The 18,510-nt window shown below is 40.7% G+C and overlaps 1 protein-coding gene across 1 annotated transcript in view; it reads left to right on the top strand.

The window, feature by feature from the left end:
- The window catches only part of LOC150054821 (cation channel sperm-associated auxiliary subunit beta-like), a 68,335-nt gene that overhangs the window by 32,462 nt on the left and 17,363 nt on the right, over nt 1-18,510 (top strand). Inside the window, exons 11-18 of the mRNA XM_090344712.1 lie at nt 2,126-2,192; nt 2,981-3,027; nt 6,443-6,592; nt 8,734-8,892; nt 11,533-11,677; nt 12,618-12,772; nt 14,820-14,974; nt 17,352-17,542. Of these exons, the coding sequence (XP_090200838.1) occupies nt 2,126-2,192; nt 2,981-3,027; nt 6,443-6,592; nt 8,734-8,892; nt 11,533-11,677; nt 12,618-12,772; nt 14,820-14,974; nt 17,352-17,542 (1,069 nt within the window). The remainder of the gene's footprint in view (nt 1-2,125; nt 2,193-2,980; nt 3,028-6,442; nt 6,593-8,733; nt 8,893-11,532; nt 11,678-12,617; nt 12,773-14,819; nt 14,975-17,351; nt 17,543-18,510) is intronic.

Genomic DNA, 18,510 nt, shown 5'->3' with positions numbered 1-18,510 from the left:
ATCATGTTGATTCCCTCTCCTTTCAGCATCACCACAGTCTGAGCTGCTCTCAACAAGGCAGCTGGGCTTCCTGACCGAGTAAGCTCCTTACGGGTAGAATGTGTACTAGAATGCTCATGAAACAGGCAACAGCTGAACAGAAGCAATGAAATTTACTGTGAAAATCAGTCAGTAAACACCTCCTGCAGTTAGTGTCATTGGCACTGTGACATTAGCAAGAAACAAAAAAAGACAGCCAGCATCCATAAGGAGTTTCAAGTAGAGCAAAAAAAAAATGCTTTCTGGGATTAATTTCTGGAAGAACAAATAAAGATGGAATAAATTGAAGTCTGGAATCACTACTGTTTAGATGCTGATTACCACCAAGGAAGACCAAGATAAGGAAACTTCAGAAATGGAAACTACAAGAGCAATGCTGAAATTCTGGGAAAGAGCTCCAGAAGGTGCATGGTGAGGGGCAGAGCTGTCAGAAGGATTTATTTTTTGCCAGTCCTGAGACTTGAACTCTGAGCCTGAGCATTGTCCCTGACCTTTTTGCACAAGGTTAGTGCTCTACCAGTTGAGCCACAGTGCCACTTCCAGCTTTTTCTGTGGTTAATTGGAGAGGAGAGTCTCAGGTGCTTTCCTGCCTGGACTGGCTTCCAACAGGGGTCCTCAGATTTCAGCCTCCCAGGTAGCTAGGAGTACCCGGCTGGAAGGATTTTAAAAAATAAATAAATAAGGGACTGGGAGTTTGGCCTAGTGGTAGAGTGCTTGCTTAGCATGCCCAAAGACCCAGATTTGATTCCTGGGTTCCACATACATAGAAAAACGCCAGAAGTGGTGCTATGGCTCAAGTGGTAGAGTACTAGGCTTGAGAAAACCCAAGGACAGTGTTCAAGCCCTGAGCCCAAGCCCAGGACTGGCAAAAATTAAAAAATTTTAAAAAAACAACCATAAAACAGTCAAGCGCTGGTAGCTCGCATCTGGAATCCTAGTGACTCCAAAGGCTAAGATATATGAATCAAAAATTGAAGCCAGCAGGGGCAGGAAAGTCTGTGAGATGCTTATCTCCATCTAACCAGCAAAAATGCCAATGTGAAACTGGCCCAAGTGGTAGAAAAAGTTAGGGAATAGCACCCAGGCCCTGAATTCTAGCCCAGTGCCAGCTCACTTGCACGGTGCTGACACACACAGTTGTGAACAGGAAATAGGCACCTATACAGGATAAAAGGAGAAAATTACAGAGTAAGAAAATCTAAGGCTACATCTTGAGAAGGCTCACTAAATTTGTGCCAAACGTGAACAACAATGGTATATTTGAAAATATTCCCAAATCTGAAATTAGAAGAAAATAATACACATGTCCTGTGGTGCTTGGTTTTGGTTGTAAACATGGTGTGGTTGAGAGAAGCCTACACACTTCTGGATTTGCCTTTAAAAGTGTATCCAGAGGGCTGGAATTTTGGCCTAGTGGTAGAGTGCTTGCCTAGCATGCACAAAAGCCCCGGTTCAATTCCTCAGAACCACATACATAGAAAAAAAGCTGGAAGTGGTGCTGTGGCTCAAGTGGTAGTGCGCTAGCCTTGAGAAAGTCCAAGGACAGTTCTCAGGCCCTGAACCCAAGCCCAGGACTGGCAAAAAAAAAAAGAGTGTTTCCAGAGACAATGGGTGTGCAGGGCAACAGAATGGGAATGACCCACCCAGAAGGTGAGTAGCTCCATCTAGTGGGCAGAGGGAGAAGATGGAACAAAAAAATGTGGAAAGAAGCTTACAGGTATGCACACTGAGCAAAACCCTCAGTGAGCAGGTGTACTTTTTGTACTTTTCTGTCTAGTAGTCGTCAGACTACAGGTTCATCAGCCTTTGATCTCAGGCTTGCACCAGTACCTCTCCAGGGAGTCCTTCTACCTCAAGTTTGGGGCTTCTGATCAATTCAGAAAGTTCACCAATGAGGCATCTTCAACTGAGACATTCTTTCATGTGCAATTTTTCTCTCTGAATTCCCTTTTTGGTGATTATTTGCATACAAATTATCTCTCGGCTTATATCTTTGAACTACCAAACCTTGGGAATTTTTTGTTTAACTTTTATCTTAAATCTACATATTTCCTAAATAATAATTTTCATTTATTTATTTACATAGGTTGCTTATGTCAAAGGAAAGTTGTGGTATAATGAAAGATGTTTTGCTAATAAAGAACAGTTTGAAGGTAAATTTAAAGTTAAAGATGTATAACAAACTTGTCAACATATAATAAATATATATCATTAAATGAAATGATATACAACAAAAAAGATAAAATGTAACAGCAAGTATATTTCATATAAATTAATATTGCACAAATAAGGGAAAGTTGTTTTTTGTGCTTATGTTTTATTTTTTATTATGTTTTATTTTGTCCATCGTGGTATTTGAACTCTGGGCTTCAGGGCTGTCCCTGATTTTTTTTTCATCTCAAGGCTAGTGCTCTATCACTTTGAGCCACAGAAGCACTTCCAGTGGTTAATTGGTTATAAGAATCTCACAGACTTTTGAATCACTATCTTCAGATCTCAGCCGCCTGAGTAGTGAGGATTACAGGTGTGAGCCACCAGAGCCCAGGGAAAGTAGTTTCTCAATCTTGAGAAAATAGGGGCCCGGAGTTTGGCCTAGTGGTAGAGAGCTTGCCTAGCATGCACGAAGACCCGAGTTCGATTCCTCGGTACCACATACATAGCAAAAAGCGAGAAGTGGTGCTGTGGCTCAAGTGGTAGAGCCCTAGCCTTGAGAAAATCCAGGGACAGTGCTCAGGCCCTGAGTCCAAGCCCAGGACTGGCAAAAAAAAAAAAATCTTGAGAAAATAGGCACACCTAAATAATCACAAGAGAAAGGTCTGTTCATGTACATTAATGGATTACATAACTTCTACTCATTTTGATAGAAACTGTTTAATAATACTACTCTTCTAATCTTACCAGTATCAACGCTGCTCATAATTTCTGTCTTTCTATATTATAGTTGACTATGTTACAATCACCTTTGACAGGAATAGGACCCTAAGTGAGGTAAGATATCGAAAATCTTAAAAATGGTTTTAAAAATTGTTATTAATGTAAAAAAATAAGCAGAGCCTGGCACAGTGGCTCATACCTGTAATCCTACCTACTCAGGAGGCTGAGATCTGAGGATCGAGGTTCAAAGCCAGCCTGGACACTAAAGTCCATGAGATTCTTATCTCCAATTAATCACTAAAAAACAGGAAGTGGGTCTGTGTCAAGGGGTAGGATGGTAGCCTTGAGTTGAAGAGCTGAGGGACAGTGGCCAGGCCCAGAGTTTAAGCCCCATGAGACCCCCCACCCCTCCAAAAAAGCAGGAAGTAAAGCTGTGGCTTATGTGGTAGAGTGCTAGCCTTGAGCACAAAAGTTAAGAGACAGAATGAACCCTATTGAAATGTTGGTAGAAATGTAAACTAGTTCAACCAGTCTGGACACACTGTGTTATCAGAAGTCTGAGATCTAAGGATGGCAGTTTGAAGCCAGTCTCAGACAGAAAGTCTGTGGAACTCTTATCTCCAATTACACCAGAAAAACAGAAGTGGGGCCGGGAGTTTGGCCTAGTGGTTAAAGTGCTTGCCTAGCATGCATGGAGACCCGGGTTCGATTCCTTGGTACCACATACATAGAAAAGTCAGAAGTGGTGCTGAGGCTCAAGTGGTAGAGCTCTAGCCTTGAGAAAGTCCAAGGACAGTGCTCAGGCCCTGAGCTCAAGCCCAGGACTGGCAAAAAAAAGAAAAACAGAAGTGGCACTGTGTCAGGGACAGCTCTCAGGCCCGGAGTTTAAGCCCCACAACTGACCAAAACAACCACACAAAAACACTAAACATAGATCTTCCACACAACCCAGCCATACTACCACTCCTTGGCATCTACCTAGAACATCACAAGCCATAAAGACACTTGCACATCCATGTTCGTAGCAACATTATGCAACCATTATGCTCTATCCATAATGGTCAAGTTGTGGAAGTACAATAGACAATGAGTAGATCTTTTTAAAAAGTACATATACACAATGAATTTTACATAGCCATCAGAAGGAATAACATTTTTAGAAAAGAAATTTTATAGGGAAATGGATGGACCTAGAACAAATATTGTTAAATGAGGTAGGCCAAACTCAGAGAGACAAATGGCCCATGTTTTCTCTAGTATGTGGAAACTAAAATATACCAGGACATGATAAATATACAGGTCTCTAGGCATTCACACACCGTGAGACTAAAGGATGTTCCTCTTAGGAGAGGAACACAAAGGTACAATACCTATCAAACAAAATATTCAGCAACATGAACTCCAGCAAATGGAAACTAGAGGTTTTCTCTTTGTCTTTGTCTTGTTTGTTCATTAATCTATTTTTGGAGAAGTCAGGGGGAAGCACGGAAATGGAGAGACAAAGGAGAAGCAAATGCAGCAATGAACTATACAACTTGTGGGTGGAAATGGGAAGGAAAAATTGGGAGAGAACAAGGGAAGAGGTGACATTGTCCAAAATTAAAGTATACTTTACCTGACTCATGTAACTGTAACCCCTCTAAAATAACAATTTTTTTTGCCAGTTCTGGGCTTGAACTCAGGGCCCGGGCACTGTCCTTGAACATTTTTTGCTCAAGGCTAGCGCTCTGCCACTTGAGCCACAATGCCACTTCTGGCTTTTTCTATCTATGTGGTTCCAGGGAATCGAACCCAGGGCTTCGAGCATGCTAAGCAAGCACGCTACCACTAGGCCATACTCCTGGCCCTACAATAACCTTTTTTGGGGGGGTGGGCAGGTCATGGGGCTTGAACACTGAGCGTGTGCACTGTCCATGAGCTCTTCAGCTCAAGGCTACTTCCCTACCCTCTTGAGCCACAGCCCCACTTCCTTTTTGTAGTGATTAATTGGTCTTTTGTGCCCGGGGGCTGGCTTTGAATCTCGATCCACAGATCTCAGCCTCCTGAGTAGCTAGGGTTACAGGCTTGAGCCACTGCACCTGGCCATTTTTTTTTCCTTCTCCTTTTCTTTTCTTTTCTTTTTTGTAGAGCCTGGGCACTGTCTCTGAGCTCTTCAGCTCAAGGCCACCCCCCCTACCCCTTGAGCCTTAGGGGCACTTCCGGTTTTCTGGTGATTAATTGGAGATAAGAGTTTCAGGACTTCTTTTTTTTTTTTTTTTTTTTTTGCCAGTCCTGGGCTTGGACTCAGGGCCTGGGCACTGTCCCTGGATTTTCTCAAGGCTAGGGCTCTACCACTTGAGCCACAGCACCACTTCTGGCTTTTTGCTGTGTATGTGGTACTGAGGAATCGAACCCAGGTCTTCGTGCATGCTAGACAAGCACTCTACCACGAGGCCAAACTCCCAACCCCTCAGGGACTTTTTTTAGTGGCAGGGCTGGCTTTGAACCACAATCCTCATATCTCAAACTCCTGAGTAGCTAGGATTACAGATGTGAGCCATCACACGTAGCCCTATAATAACAATTTTGAAAATTATTTTTTTTAAATGCTCAAAGACCAGTACCCAGGTCCTGAGTTCAAGCCCCAGAGCTAGCAGGACAATCATGATTACAGCCATCACAATCCTATAGGCAAGAAGTTTTTTTTCTCTCTCTTTTTTTTATTGTATTTAATAAAAGGGTAACATGATATTTGCCAGATAGAAGGTGCATTAATTCACATCTATTGATACCCTTCCACATGTCTTGGTCCCATTACCCTCCCCTCCACCCCCTCTTGGTTTCCCCCCCCCCCCCCCCTTCCCTGTCCAATTTCAAGTAACCAAATACAAATGTATCTAATATATCAGATAACAAAGTGAGATATTGTGTCAATATGAGATAACAAATGAACAGCAAAAGAGATGAGATAACATAGCACATTAAGGACAGCAATCATTCATTATATGGCTTATGTTTCAATATCCTAGAGGTCCATTCAATTAGCTTCATACTATATGGCCTTATGTATCAAGTTTTTGCTCTATTGCAAATCTCTGTTAGTAGAGCCCAAGGTTTCTACAGGTTATGATGAATGAGGGAAACCATTGAGCCTAAGTTCCTTTGAGTCTGGCTTACTTCACTTAAGATGATTTTTTTCTAAGTCTTTCCATTTCCTAACAAATGGGGTGATGTCGTTTTTTCTGACAGCAGCATTCTCTCAGTTTCTACTTAGGTTTAATGGCATTTGCATAGTTAGGATAAATTGAGATCTCTATAGTGGTTCTAAACAAACAATAAAGACCAGAAGGCAATGCTTTTACAGTTTCTTATTTCTGGACTGATTTCCCCAGAAGCAAGTCATGAACTATAAAGACTTTAAAAATATGATGATTCACCAATCAGTATAGCTCAATGATTTACGATTTTCCTGTGATAACAAGTAGGACTTAAAATTCAAAGTGAGCATTGACTTTTCCTTTCTTTGTTTCTTTCTTTTTTTCCACCGTAGGCAAGATCTTGTTTTTATAGTGCAGAACCATTCCTTTCATGGATGCCTTGTATACCTTATGAGTTCAAAGATGTTAAAACTTTGCCAAAAGTGATAACATTTCTTGTTGACCCAGAGCAAAATACTGGCGTTTACCTCTTCATAGATACGGTATGTCTTAAACTTACCACTCTCAGCATTAAAGAAATGCCGATTTATTTTCATATTCTCATTATGTTTGCCAATAAATCCTGATAAAACTTGGCAATTGTGAAATTATATTCTGATACATAGTATTGTTTGACACAAGTTATTTCTTACCTTTGTCACTCAGTTTGACAAAAGTGAAAATCAAGAGCAAGCAAGTGGTGTCTATAATCCCACATTGGGAGGCAGAAATTGGAAGGGTCACAGTGAAAGGGCCAGCAACGGAAAACTTGAGACCCCGTTTGAACAAATAATCTGAGCACAGTGATTTACATTTCTAATCACAACTATGTGAGAGGTATAGATAGGAGGACTGCAGTTCTGAAGTCAGTTCTGGACAAAAATGCAAAACCTTGCCTGAAAACTAAAGCAAGAAGGAGGAATGGCTCAAGTGGTAGCATACTTTCTAACATGTATAGAGCCCTGAGATCAAGGGCCCTATGTTTTTGTGTTCTCAAAAACCAAACAAAAAGCTATGATACTGGTTGTGCTTTGCTAATTTTCTGGGAGGACATCATAGTTCAATGTTTTTCATATAAATTTCAGGTTCCATAAAATGGTTAGTTTTAAGATACGCATGTGTGAGTACATATACGTGTGCATGTGTACACATGCACACACAAAATGAGGCCCACGATGACAGGCCTATGTTTCTATTTTAAAGGTCTTTAACAATAGTTATGAAGTAGAATTATTCTTAGCATCAGCAGAAAATATCTAGATTTGCTCCTACCCTTGAGATTGAAGAAGAGGAAATCTTTTGCCTGTTGTCTTCAGTAACAGGGCCTTACAAATTAAAGTGATTAAACATTAATAGGAGAAAAGAAAACATTGCCTTTGTCTAGCCCATTGTGCATCTTTATGGGATAACATTCATAATAAATTACGCAAAGGGTGCTTAAAGTTTGGAGATAACCTTAATGGTGATGGGAAAAGAAATGATAGCCCAAAATTGAGCACTTTGGTTTAAAGATAATTGTAGGCTGAGTGAACTTTTTGTTGGTGGTGGTCCTGGGGCTTGAATTTAGAACCTGGATGTTGTTCCTGAGCTCTTTTGCTCAACGACAGTGCTCTACCACGTTGAGGAAAGTTTCTGCTTTCTGTTTTCCGGTGGTTAACTGGAGATAAGAACCTCATGGACTTTCCTGTCTGGGCCGGCTTCAAACTGCGATTATTAGATTTCAGAATAGCTAGGATTATAGGCATGAGCCACTGGTGCCCGACTTGAATGCACATTTTTGAAATTTAGCTGGTTCATTTGTTTGGGGAAACAAACTATCTTTCCTCCCTGACTCCCTCCCTGCTTCACTCCCTCTCTGCCTTCTTTCCTTCCCTTCTTGCTTCCTTCCTTCCTTCCTCCCTTCTTCCTTCCTTCCTCCCTTTTTCCTTTCCTCCCTTCCTCTCTTTTTCCTTCCCTTTTTCCCTTCTTCCCTCTTCCTTTCCTCCCTTCTTCTTTCCTCCTTCCCTTCTTCCCTTCCTTCTTTTCTAACAGGTAACTAGGTATTCAGGGCCACAAACAGGAAACAGGAAGATAAATATTTGTCCCCCAAAACCTTAACACTCGCCTGGAGAGGAACTCTGTTCGCTTTCACTTTTCCAGGGTTAGATCCACTCTGGTCAGACCACATGGCTCTCTCCTCCTAGAAGTTATTAGGTTTTAGTCAGATCAGGAAAACTCTGAGAAAATTTGCCTATTTTTTTCCTTTTCTGCCTCAGTTGAATCAAATGTTTTCAGTTTAGAAGTATTTTATATCAAAGTAGCAGGTCTTTGGGTATTATATAACTTGATCCCTTTAAGACCCTGTTCCACTAGAACTGGAGTATGTAATTATACATACAGGCATTGCAGGCTGTCTGCCGAGTTCAATAATGACTCTACAATAAACCTTTCTGTGCCACTTATTATAAAACTTTAGGTCAATTATTTTCTCTCCTGAACTTTATTTTCTAATGAACAGGAGAGGAGAATACAGAATCATCAGAGATTACTAACCCTTTGATTTAATGCTATATGAAATCCAAGTGACAGGAACCTCTAGGTATTGTAACAGTGATCATGGAAAAGGACTCATCACTATCTTGTGCTTGTTCCCTCCCCCGTGTAGATTACCAAACGTACCACAGTTACTGTGAATGTTCTACAGAATGGTGAACCAAGTCTCCAAACCAAATTTCCTCCTTTCCAGTTTCCTGAATCGTTCAATATCCCTCTTGGAATGGTGTTTCATCCCCGAAGCCACTTTCTATATGTATATGGAAACCAGGTATGCTCCCATGTACCTTTCTCCTCTGGTGTATGAGACAGCATCCAGTAACTTCCTCCTGCTCACTGGTTGTGCATAAAGGGCAGAACTGCTCTGATGATCAAAGAGGTCAAAATAGGAGGAAAGCCTATTCTTGACTATTTCCCAGACTCTATGCTTAGTATCTACTGTCAGTTTTCATTTTTCCATTTCTTGTCTGAGCCATGGTTAACCAAAGTTTTCCTGGCCTTACCACTCATAATACATTCCTTTGCAACTTTGGATGATTGAGATTTCTCCTGGAACCTATAGAAAGTATGTGTAGATCTGGCATTTCTAGCCTTTCCCATTGGCATTTCTTTAGCTGATTTTGTCTAAGTGTCACTTTCTGACTACGTCATTCTTTCTGTTTTGAGATGTTTGAGCTGTTTTGAGATGTTTGAAATTTGAGACAGTCTGGCTATGTAGCCCAGGCTAGCCTAGAACTCATACTCCTTTACCTCTCCAACACTGGGGTTTCAAGTGCATGCGACCACATCCTCCACCTACGGTTGTGTTATTCTTCCTTCTGGTACCATACTCCTGCGAATCTGTTCAGCTTCAAAGCTTGTAAAAGGCTTTTTAAAGTTCCAACCAGCCATTAGCTGAAGCATTAAGAAAACTTCAGAATTAAAAAAGCATTACAGTGACTTCCAATGAGAGCAACAAATCAGTTTCTTACTGATGTTTCTCAAATATCAGCCAGGCATCAGAGGCATTATGCCTGTAATCCTAGCCACTCTGGAGGCTGAGATCTGAGGATTGTGGTTCAAAGACAGTCTGGACCTGGGCGCTGTCCCTGAGCTCTTCAGCTCAAGGCTACCACCTTACGCCTAGAGCCACAGTGCCACTTCCCATTTTCTAGTGGTTAATTGGAGATGAGAGTCTCATGGTCTTTAGTACCCAGACTGCTTTGAACCATGATCCTCAGATCTCAGCCTCCTGAGTAGCTAGGATTACAGGCATGAGCCACAGCACACAGCTTCTACATTAATCTTGAAGGGGCAGGCTTAACCAGGTGGCCAATAAGATTGTAACTCACAGAGACACACAGGACGGTTGTACAGTCATGTTAGGCTGTTTGCAGGCAACTAATGAAGTCATAACTGATCCTATAGTGGTGGTTTAAACTAGCTGATTACCCTAGTCAGATTAGGCATGCAGTTTAACAGGCAAAGGGCAAGGCTTGCTTCCTCTGCAGTTAGAGGGGCTGCATATTTGCTTTTTACTGACTGGATGTCTCTGCCTGGTCTGGCTGAACCTGTATTATGAGCTCTGTTATCAGGGAATTGCATACTGGATTTATGGATTTCTGTGCTTGTTTTTCTGAAGTAGCTTCTTTATGGACTACATTAATTACATATGAGCATGGCCAGATTGAGTTTAATGTGTAATCAGCAGAATGGCTACTCAGTTGAAAGATGCGGTTTCTGGGCCAGGAGTTTGGCCTAGTGGTAGAGTGCTTGCCTAGCAAGCATGAAGACCCGGTTTCGATTCCTTGGTACCACATACATAGAAAAAAGCTAGAAGTGGTGCTGTGGCTCAAGTGGTAGAGCTCTAGCCTTGAGAAAAGTCCAAGGTCAGTGCTCAGGCCCTGAGTTCAGGCCCATGACTGGCAAAAAAAAATGGGGTTCCTTACATCCATTAATATGTACCTATGACATACAAACCTGCAGCTTAATTTTAATTATGTTCTAAAATCTAAGTGCCAGTGATTGTATATAGAGATTCCCTTCTTGAATACTTTTTGTTAAACATGACATTTCAAATATGATGTAAAAAATCAATGTTAATAAATTCTTTAATAAAAATGTTTTTAAAAAATCGGGTTCCAGGCTGAGAGTTTGGCCTAGTGGTTAAAGTGCTTGCCTAGCATGCATGAAGACCCGGGTTGGATTCCTCGGTACCATATACATAGAAAAAAAGCCGGAACTGGTGCTAAGGCTAAAATGGTAGAGCTCTAGCCTTGAGAAAGTCCAAGGACAGTGCTCAGGCCCTGAGCTCAAGCCCAGGACTGGCAAAAAAAAAAAAAAAAAAAAAAATAGGGTTCCTCTGGCTACGTGAATCCTTACACCATCCGTTGTTTTTTTTTTTGTAGATCATGGGACTGGGACTCTGGGCCTGGGCACTGTCCCTAAGCTGTTCAGCTCAAGGTTACCACCCTACCCTGTGAGCCACAGCACCACTTCCGGTTTTCTAGTGGTTAATTAGAGATAAGAGTGTCATGATCTTTAGTGCCTTAGTGCCCAGGCTGGCTTTGAACCATGATCCTCAGATCTCAACTTCCGAGTAGCTAGGATTAGAGGTGTGAGCCACTGTGCCGGGCTCATTCCATCCTTTTTGTGAAAAGGAAACTCCATTTGAGAGACCGTGGGAATATTGTTCTTTTATTCATTTGCCCTGTGTAGTGTACAGCCCGATTCTCTGCCACAAATACTTCCACAGATTCTGGGATGGAGATGAAAGGTTTATCCTGGAGGTAAGAGGCACATTTGTGATAGATATAAGGAAAAATCACACCACAGGACTGACCTCTCTGACTTAGGAAGAAAGGGCTGCTAGATCATTGCTGACTGTTCACCTCAGCTCTTCAGTGAGGTGCTAATCTGTTTATTCCTTTAGATATGGATTTCGATGGATGGTGGCAACACTTTTGACCTAATTACTGACTTTTACAACAGTATCATAAAGGACACTTACCATAGCTTTTATACTTCAGATATTGCTTTTGCTGCCAGAAATAGGAGGATTTACTTGACAAAGGCGGGTAAGAAATTTACTTTTATTGTTGAAAGCACCACAAGTGGGCCAGGGATTCAGATATATGAAAAGGAAATGTTGTTCTAATCATCTATCATCACTATTAATAGTGATAGATCTGTAGAAACTATAGGAAATGGATTCTACACACATCCCTGAAGAAAAGAAGTCCTGGATTTACACACTCTGTTCTCATTCACAGAGTCAGTGCTGTGTTACTGTCCCAAAGCCAATAATAATAGATACCACTTAGCAAACAACCATTGTGCTGAGCATATTACAAGGGCTTCTTATTTAGCACCACAACCAGTTTGCTGAAATATATACAACAATATATAAAGTGGGTACAGCTGAGGTCATAGAAGTATGAGATAGAGATATATCCTTGAGATTTTTTGCTCAAGGCAAGCGCTCTGCCATGTTGACTCACAGTGCTACTTCTGACTTTTTTTTAGTAGTTTATTGGAGATAAGAATGTCATGGACTTTCCTGCCCAGGCTGGCTTTAAACTGTGATCCTGTGCCTAGCAGTGATTCATTCTTTGTGTACAGGTGAACAGGTTCAAGAATTCTTTGCCGATGTCCATAATGAATTTATTTTGTTTTATTCTAGCAGACTTGTTTTAGATTTCTTCTATAAGTCTATGTAAATTCTCTGATTTTATGTAGGGAAGAAAATTTATTCCCCAGACACATGTATCTTGCAATATGCCTGGTTTCAGTGTTTTATTATCATCTATGATTACCTCAAGTACAGAAAATATTTGTTAAAACTCAGTATTTAATTAAAATAATCAATTTTTCAAATACAACACTGAAATGGGTAGGTATTTATTCCTCTCCTGCTTCCCTTTATTATAAGTGAAGAAATAGTTGCAGGGTATGATATGAAATGTTGTCTAGTTGTATTATATCAATATCAAGAGATTTCTGTTTATTTCCTAATAGGACTAGAAAAAATCTCTAGAATTGGAATCATTGATGACCCAGTTTATGTATTATACTATGATCACTTGGGATTCATACATAAATTAACTCCAAGTCACTTTGAAGCTGGTGCAAAAGTTGGAGCCTTGGGAAGTTCTACAAGTATTTTTGAAGAGGTCAGTGATATGCTATATTAAACAATTTGCCTTATTTTAAGAATAAATTCCAGGGCCCGGAGTTTGGTCTAGTGATAGAATGGAGAAATTCCACAGAGAATAATGGGAAAGCAGGTATTTTCCTATGGAAAATTAAGTGTTATTAATACTCATTGCTCTATATAAACTAGTGAGAAAACACTTATCTACAAATATTCCAAAATACTGTCTCTTTTTCTTTTTATCTTTTTTTTTTCCTGTCAGTCATGGGGTTTGAACTCTGGGCCTGGACGTTGTCCCCGAACTCTTCAGCTCAACGCTATCACCCTAACCCTTGAGCCACACCACTATTTTCAGTTTTGTAGTGATTAATTGGAGATGAGTCTCATGTTCATTAGCACCGGGACTGGCTTTGAATTGTGATCCTCAGATCTCAGCCTCCTAAGTAGCTAGGATTATAGGTGTGAGCCATTACACCCAGCAAAGTAAGAAGTCATTTGTCTTTTTGTTGTTGTTGTTTTTTACCAGTCCTGGGGCTTGAACTCAGGGCCTGGACACTGTCCTTGGACACTTTACTTGCTCAAGGCTAGTTCTCTGCCACTTGAGCCACAATACCACTTGCTGCTTTTTTTCTGAGTATGTGGTTCCAAGAAATCAAACCTAGGGCTTTGTGCATGCTAGGGGAGCACTCTACCACCAGGCTACACTCCCAGCCCTGTCTCCTTTTTGAAGTCTGACATAGGGGTAAAGCTTCAAATCTACCCAGAATCTCTTTATGCAAATATCTTCACAGCAGAACAAAATCAGATTTTGTAAATTATATTGGGGTTGATGCTCTACTGCCTAAGATTGGCCTTGATAAAATATTAGTTTTGGCTTACTTTTCTTCTTGCATGTTCACTCTGCCCTCTGTTTTCGTTGATTTCCAACACAAGACAGAGTTTTTAATGTTCTGCATAAATGACACTAGTTACATATTTTTAGAATAGTGACAATGTGTATGATAACATATAATAGTCTACTTGTGAGGTTATATAGGTTTATACACTTGTCATTGACCATGAAAATGAACAATTATCAATTTATGAGCAAGAAAGCAAACGTGTGTGTGTGTATCTGTGTGTGTGTGTGTGTGTGTGTGTGTGTGTCTGTCTGTCTGTCTGTCTGTCTGTGTGTCTTAAACTCAGGGCCTGGGGCTGTCTCTGCACTTTTCACTAAGGCTAGCATTTTATAAAAAAAACAAATACACAAACAAAAACTTCCCATTCCATTTGCCAGGTCACATTCCAGTGGAAAGCATGATGTTTTAGTGTCTCCTGCAGGCACAGCCAGCATGGGGAACCTTCACATGAGAGTGAGCTGCTGTCACCGGTATATGCCTGAACCACCAGTGCCCAGCTAAAACGATTTTATTTCATTTTTATTTTGTTTATTTTGTCAGTCTTGGTGCTTGAATTCAAGGCCCAGGCACTGTCCCAGAGCTTCTTTTGCTCAAGGCTAGCACTCTTCCACTTGAACACAGCACCATTTCTGGTTTTTCTGTTTATGTGGTACTGAGGAATCAAACCCAGGACTTTATGCATGCTCGGCAAGCACTCTACCAGTAAGCCACATTGCCAGCCCCATCTCTTCATTATTAATAATAATAATAATAATTATTATTATTATTATTTGACAGTCCTGGGGCTTGAATTCAAGGCCTGAGCACTGTCCTTGGGCTTTCTCAAGGCTAGAGCTCTACCATTTGAGCCATAGCACCACTTCCAGCTTTTTCTATGTATGTGGTACTGAGGAATCGAACCCAGGTCTTCGTGCAAACTAAGCAAGCACTTTAACACTAGGCCAAACTCCCAGCCCGCCTCTCAGCCTCCTGAGTAGCTAGGATTACAGGCATGAGCCTATGCCACTGGCACTCAACACACAGATAGTCAAAGACATCACACCTATTTATTACTTCAAATGATTAAGTAAAACACTATTGATATGAACTGGAAACACATTTGGGATTTAAATTGCATACTTATTGAATCATAACATGTTTTAAATACAATGTTTTCTTCATTTCCAGCCTTCTGATATGGGATTTGAGACTGCACTTGCTCCACAGTATATCTCCTTTAATGAGATGGCTTTTTTTGCATATGTACCTCTGAATGAACCTTCAGACATTACAGTTTTAAAGATGTTCCGTAATTTTCACTTTGGAAAACTGATACATTCTGGGTAAAGAATTATTTACCTTATACTAACTTAGATTGATTACTTATCTTTAGATTCTAATTTTGTGTGTATGTGAGGGGCTTGAACTCAGGGTCTGGGGGCTTTCCCTGAGCGTTTACTAGTACTGTCAAACTCTAGTGACAGTTCTAATTCTGGCTTTTTGCTGATTAATTGGAGATAAGAGTCTCATGGACTTAGTGCCCAGGCTGGCTTTGAACTGTGATCCTCAGATCTCACCCTCCTGGATAGCTAGGATTACAGGCCTGAGGCAGGGGTTCCCTGCTAGTCTGATTTTTTAAAAAATTTTTGTTTGGTTTTTTGTTTTTGTTTTTGTTTTGTTTTGGGCTGACCCTGGGGCTTGAACACAGATCCAGGGTGCTGTCACTGAGCTTTTATGCTCAAGGCTTATGCTCTTCTACTTGAACCACAGCTCCAGTTCCTGTTTAATTTTCTTTAAAAAAAAAAAAAAAAAGTAGGGGCTGGGAGTTTGGCCTAGTGGTAGAGTGCTTGCCTAGCATGCACGAAGACCTGGGTTCGATTCCTCAGAACCACATACATAGCAAAAAGCCAGAAGTGGTGCTGAGGCTCAAGTGGTAGAGCTCTAGCCTTGAGAAAGTCCAAGGATAGTGCTCAGGCCCTGAGTTCAAGCCCAGGACTGGAAAAAAAAGTTTGCTTGGTGCAATGGCTCATGCCTATCAGCCGTGCTACTCAGGAGGCTGAGATCTTAAGTTAGCAGTTCAAAGCCAACCTGGGCACTAAAGACTGTAAGACTCTTATCTCCAATTAACCACTAGAAAACTGGTAGTGGACCTGAGGCTCAAGGGGTAGGGCCTTGAGCTGAAGAGCTCAGGGACAGCGACCAAACCAAGAATCCAAGCCATACAACCAACAACAAAAAAATGTTTAAACTTTATTTGGGTGCTGGTGGCTCTTTCTTGTATTCCTAGCTACACAGTGGTTAAAGAAAAACAAAGATTGAAGTCAGCTGCAGTAGGAATGTCTGCAAAGTTCCTCTTCATTTAACCAACACAGACCTGAATGCACAGCTGTGGTTTAAGCAATAGAGCACAAGTCTAGAGGGAAAAAGCTGACTGCCAGGGCACAGCCCTGAATTCCAATCCCAAGTTTGAAAGTTTAAACTTTAAAACATAATAATGAGGCTTTTATTGCATGATCACAAATAAAGCTGCAGTTAAGAGGGATGCACAGGGGAAAACTAGCTTCTTCAGAGAGAAAACAGACTAAGATTTGTTTTGTGTATTTCTCATCAAAATGTCTTATTAGTGATGGAGGTGTGGCCAGCCAATGAGTGAATGTGTCAGATACTGAGTTCAAGGGCCAAGCTAAAATCCAATGAAGAATTGTCTTATTAATGCCTAAATCGTCTTGACAGGTGCTGATAGTTCATACCAGTAATCCTAGCTACTCAGGAGGCTGAGATCTGAGGATCACCATTCAAAGTCAGCCCGGAAACAAAAGTCTGTGAGACTGTTATCTCCTCTTAACTACCAGAAAAAAACTGGAAGTGGCACTGTGGCTCAAAGTGGCAGAGTGTCAGCCTTGAGGTGAAGAGCTCAGGGACAGCGCCCAGTCCCAGAGTTCAAGCCCCATGACAGACTAAAAAAAAAAAAAAAATCTTTGACTGAGAGCATGACCTAGTGGTAGAGTACAAAGCCCTGGATTCCATTCCTCAGTACCACATGAACACAAAAAAAGGCTGGAAGTGGTGCTTTGGCTCAAGTGGTAGAATGCTAGCCTTGAGAAAGCACAAGGACAGTGCCCAGTCCCTGAGTTCAAACCCCAGGACTGGCAAAAAAAAAAAAAAAAAAAAAAACTTTGTTGGCTCACTTGTAAATCAGTTTTTTTTAAAAAAAAAATCATTAGTGAGGGCCTGGATACAAGCCCAAACACTGCAAAAAAGAAAAAAAAGGAAAGAATGAATGAAAATGAGAGGGAAGGGAGGGAGGGAAGAACGAAGGAAGGAAAATCTTCACTTTTTCTTTTTCTTTTTTTGCCAGTCCTGAGGCTTGACTCAGAGCCTGGGCACTGTCCTAGGAACTTTTTGCTCAAGGGTAGTGCACTGCCACTTGAGCCAAAGCACCACTTCTGACTTTTTCTGAGTATGTGATATTTAGGGCTTAGTGCATGCTAGCTGAGTACTCTACCACTAGGCTAAGCTCCCAGTCCCTCTTCACTAATTCTGAGATACAAAATTGTAGTTGTCACTTTATTGAAAACTAACTATTTTGAATAAATGGTGATCAAGTGTTTATATGCCTAGAATGGTATATCTTATTTGTAAATTGCATGTTTCATAAAGTGACTCAGTTAAGTCACTTGGATATGCAAATTGTTTAGTGTCTTGTTTATTTGTTTTTAGTAAATCTGGGGTAGCTTACATAAAGAAGATATTGCTTCATACGAAGCCCACGGGATTTTTGTCCTCAGTCATTACAGAAATGCTAGAACCCTTTGCAGTAGAAGAAGCAAATGAGAGCTCTTGTTTATCTAGCTCTCTTTCCATTGAGGAAACTAATACTGACTCCTATAAACTTGTTCTTGATCCACAAAGTAAGTATACACATATAGCATATGTAAGTATATATACGTATCTCTGATACTTATAGAAAGTGGAAAATACTGGTTATGTTCCTTTATAGAACAGTTTCCTTTTATTTTTTATTATAATTTATTTATTGTATTTATTATAGAGATGGAACTTAGAGTCTAGTAAATGCTAGGCAAGTTCTCTACCACTGAACTACATTCACAGCTCTAATATGAAATTTTCATCCAATTGGCAACTTATCAAAGCTTAATATACTTAGGATCTAATTTATTTGTGTCATATACATGCCTAGAATTCCATTAATATTTCATCAGTAGAGGTGGGCACCCAACTAGGATATTTTAAACAGACTTTAAAGAAAATTTTATTGGTGAAAATATAACTCAGTAGTGAACCATCTGTATAGCATAAGAAAAGGCCCTGCACTAGATCACTTATTTACACACACAAAAACAATCTCTTATGCTCTCTCTTTCTCTCCCCATATTTGTTTATTTGTAATATGTCAATATGCACCTACTGTAAAATCTAAAGACTTAGGAATATGTCGTAGGAAAATTGGGCAACATAAAAACCCAAAAGCAGGAAACAGGAAAGGAAGGGAAGGGAAGGGAAGAGAAGGAAGGAAAGGGATAGGAAGGGAAGGCAAGGGAAGGGAAGGAAAAAGGAGGGGAGGGAAGGGAGGAGAGAAAGAGAGAGAGACAGACAGACAGAGAGAGAGAGAGAGAGAGAGAGAGAGACAGACAGACAGACAGACAGACAGACAGACAGACAGACAGACAGAGACAGACCCCCAAGGCACCAAGGCCTTCCAGTTACTGCTGGTCATGCTAGTGCAAGGGAGGGGAGAGAGGGAGTGAGAGAAGGAGGGAGGGAGAGACAGATTGATAAAGGAAAAAGTTGAACTTTCTTTCCTTGTCCCTTCACACTTTTTGTCCTACAAAGAATGCCTGCAAATTTCACAGTAAAC

The sequence above is a fragment of the Megascapheus bottae genome, chromosome 14 (assembly GCF_031878675.1).
Source record: "Megascapheus bottae isolate mThoBot1 chromosome 14, mThoBot2.hap1, whole genome shotgun sequence".
In the NCBI taxonomy this organism is placed as follows: Eukaryota; Metazoa; Chordata; class Mammalia; order Rodentia; family Geomyidae; genus Megascapheus; species Megascapheus bottae.
Note: the sequence above shows the minus strand (reverse complement) of the source record. Positions and strands in the feature narration are given on the sequence as shown.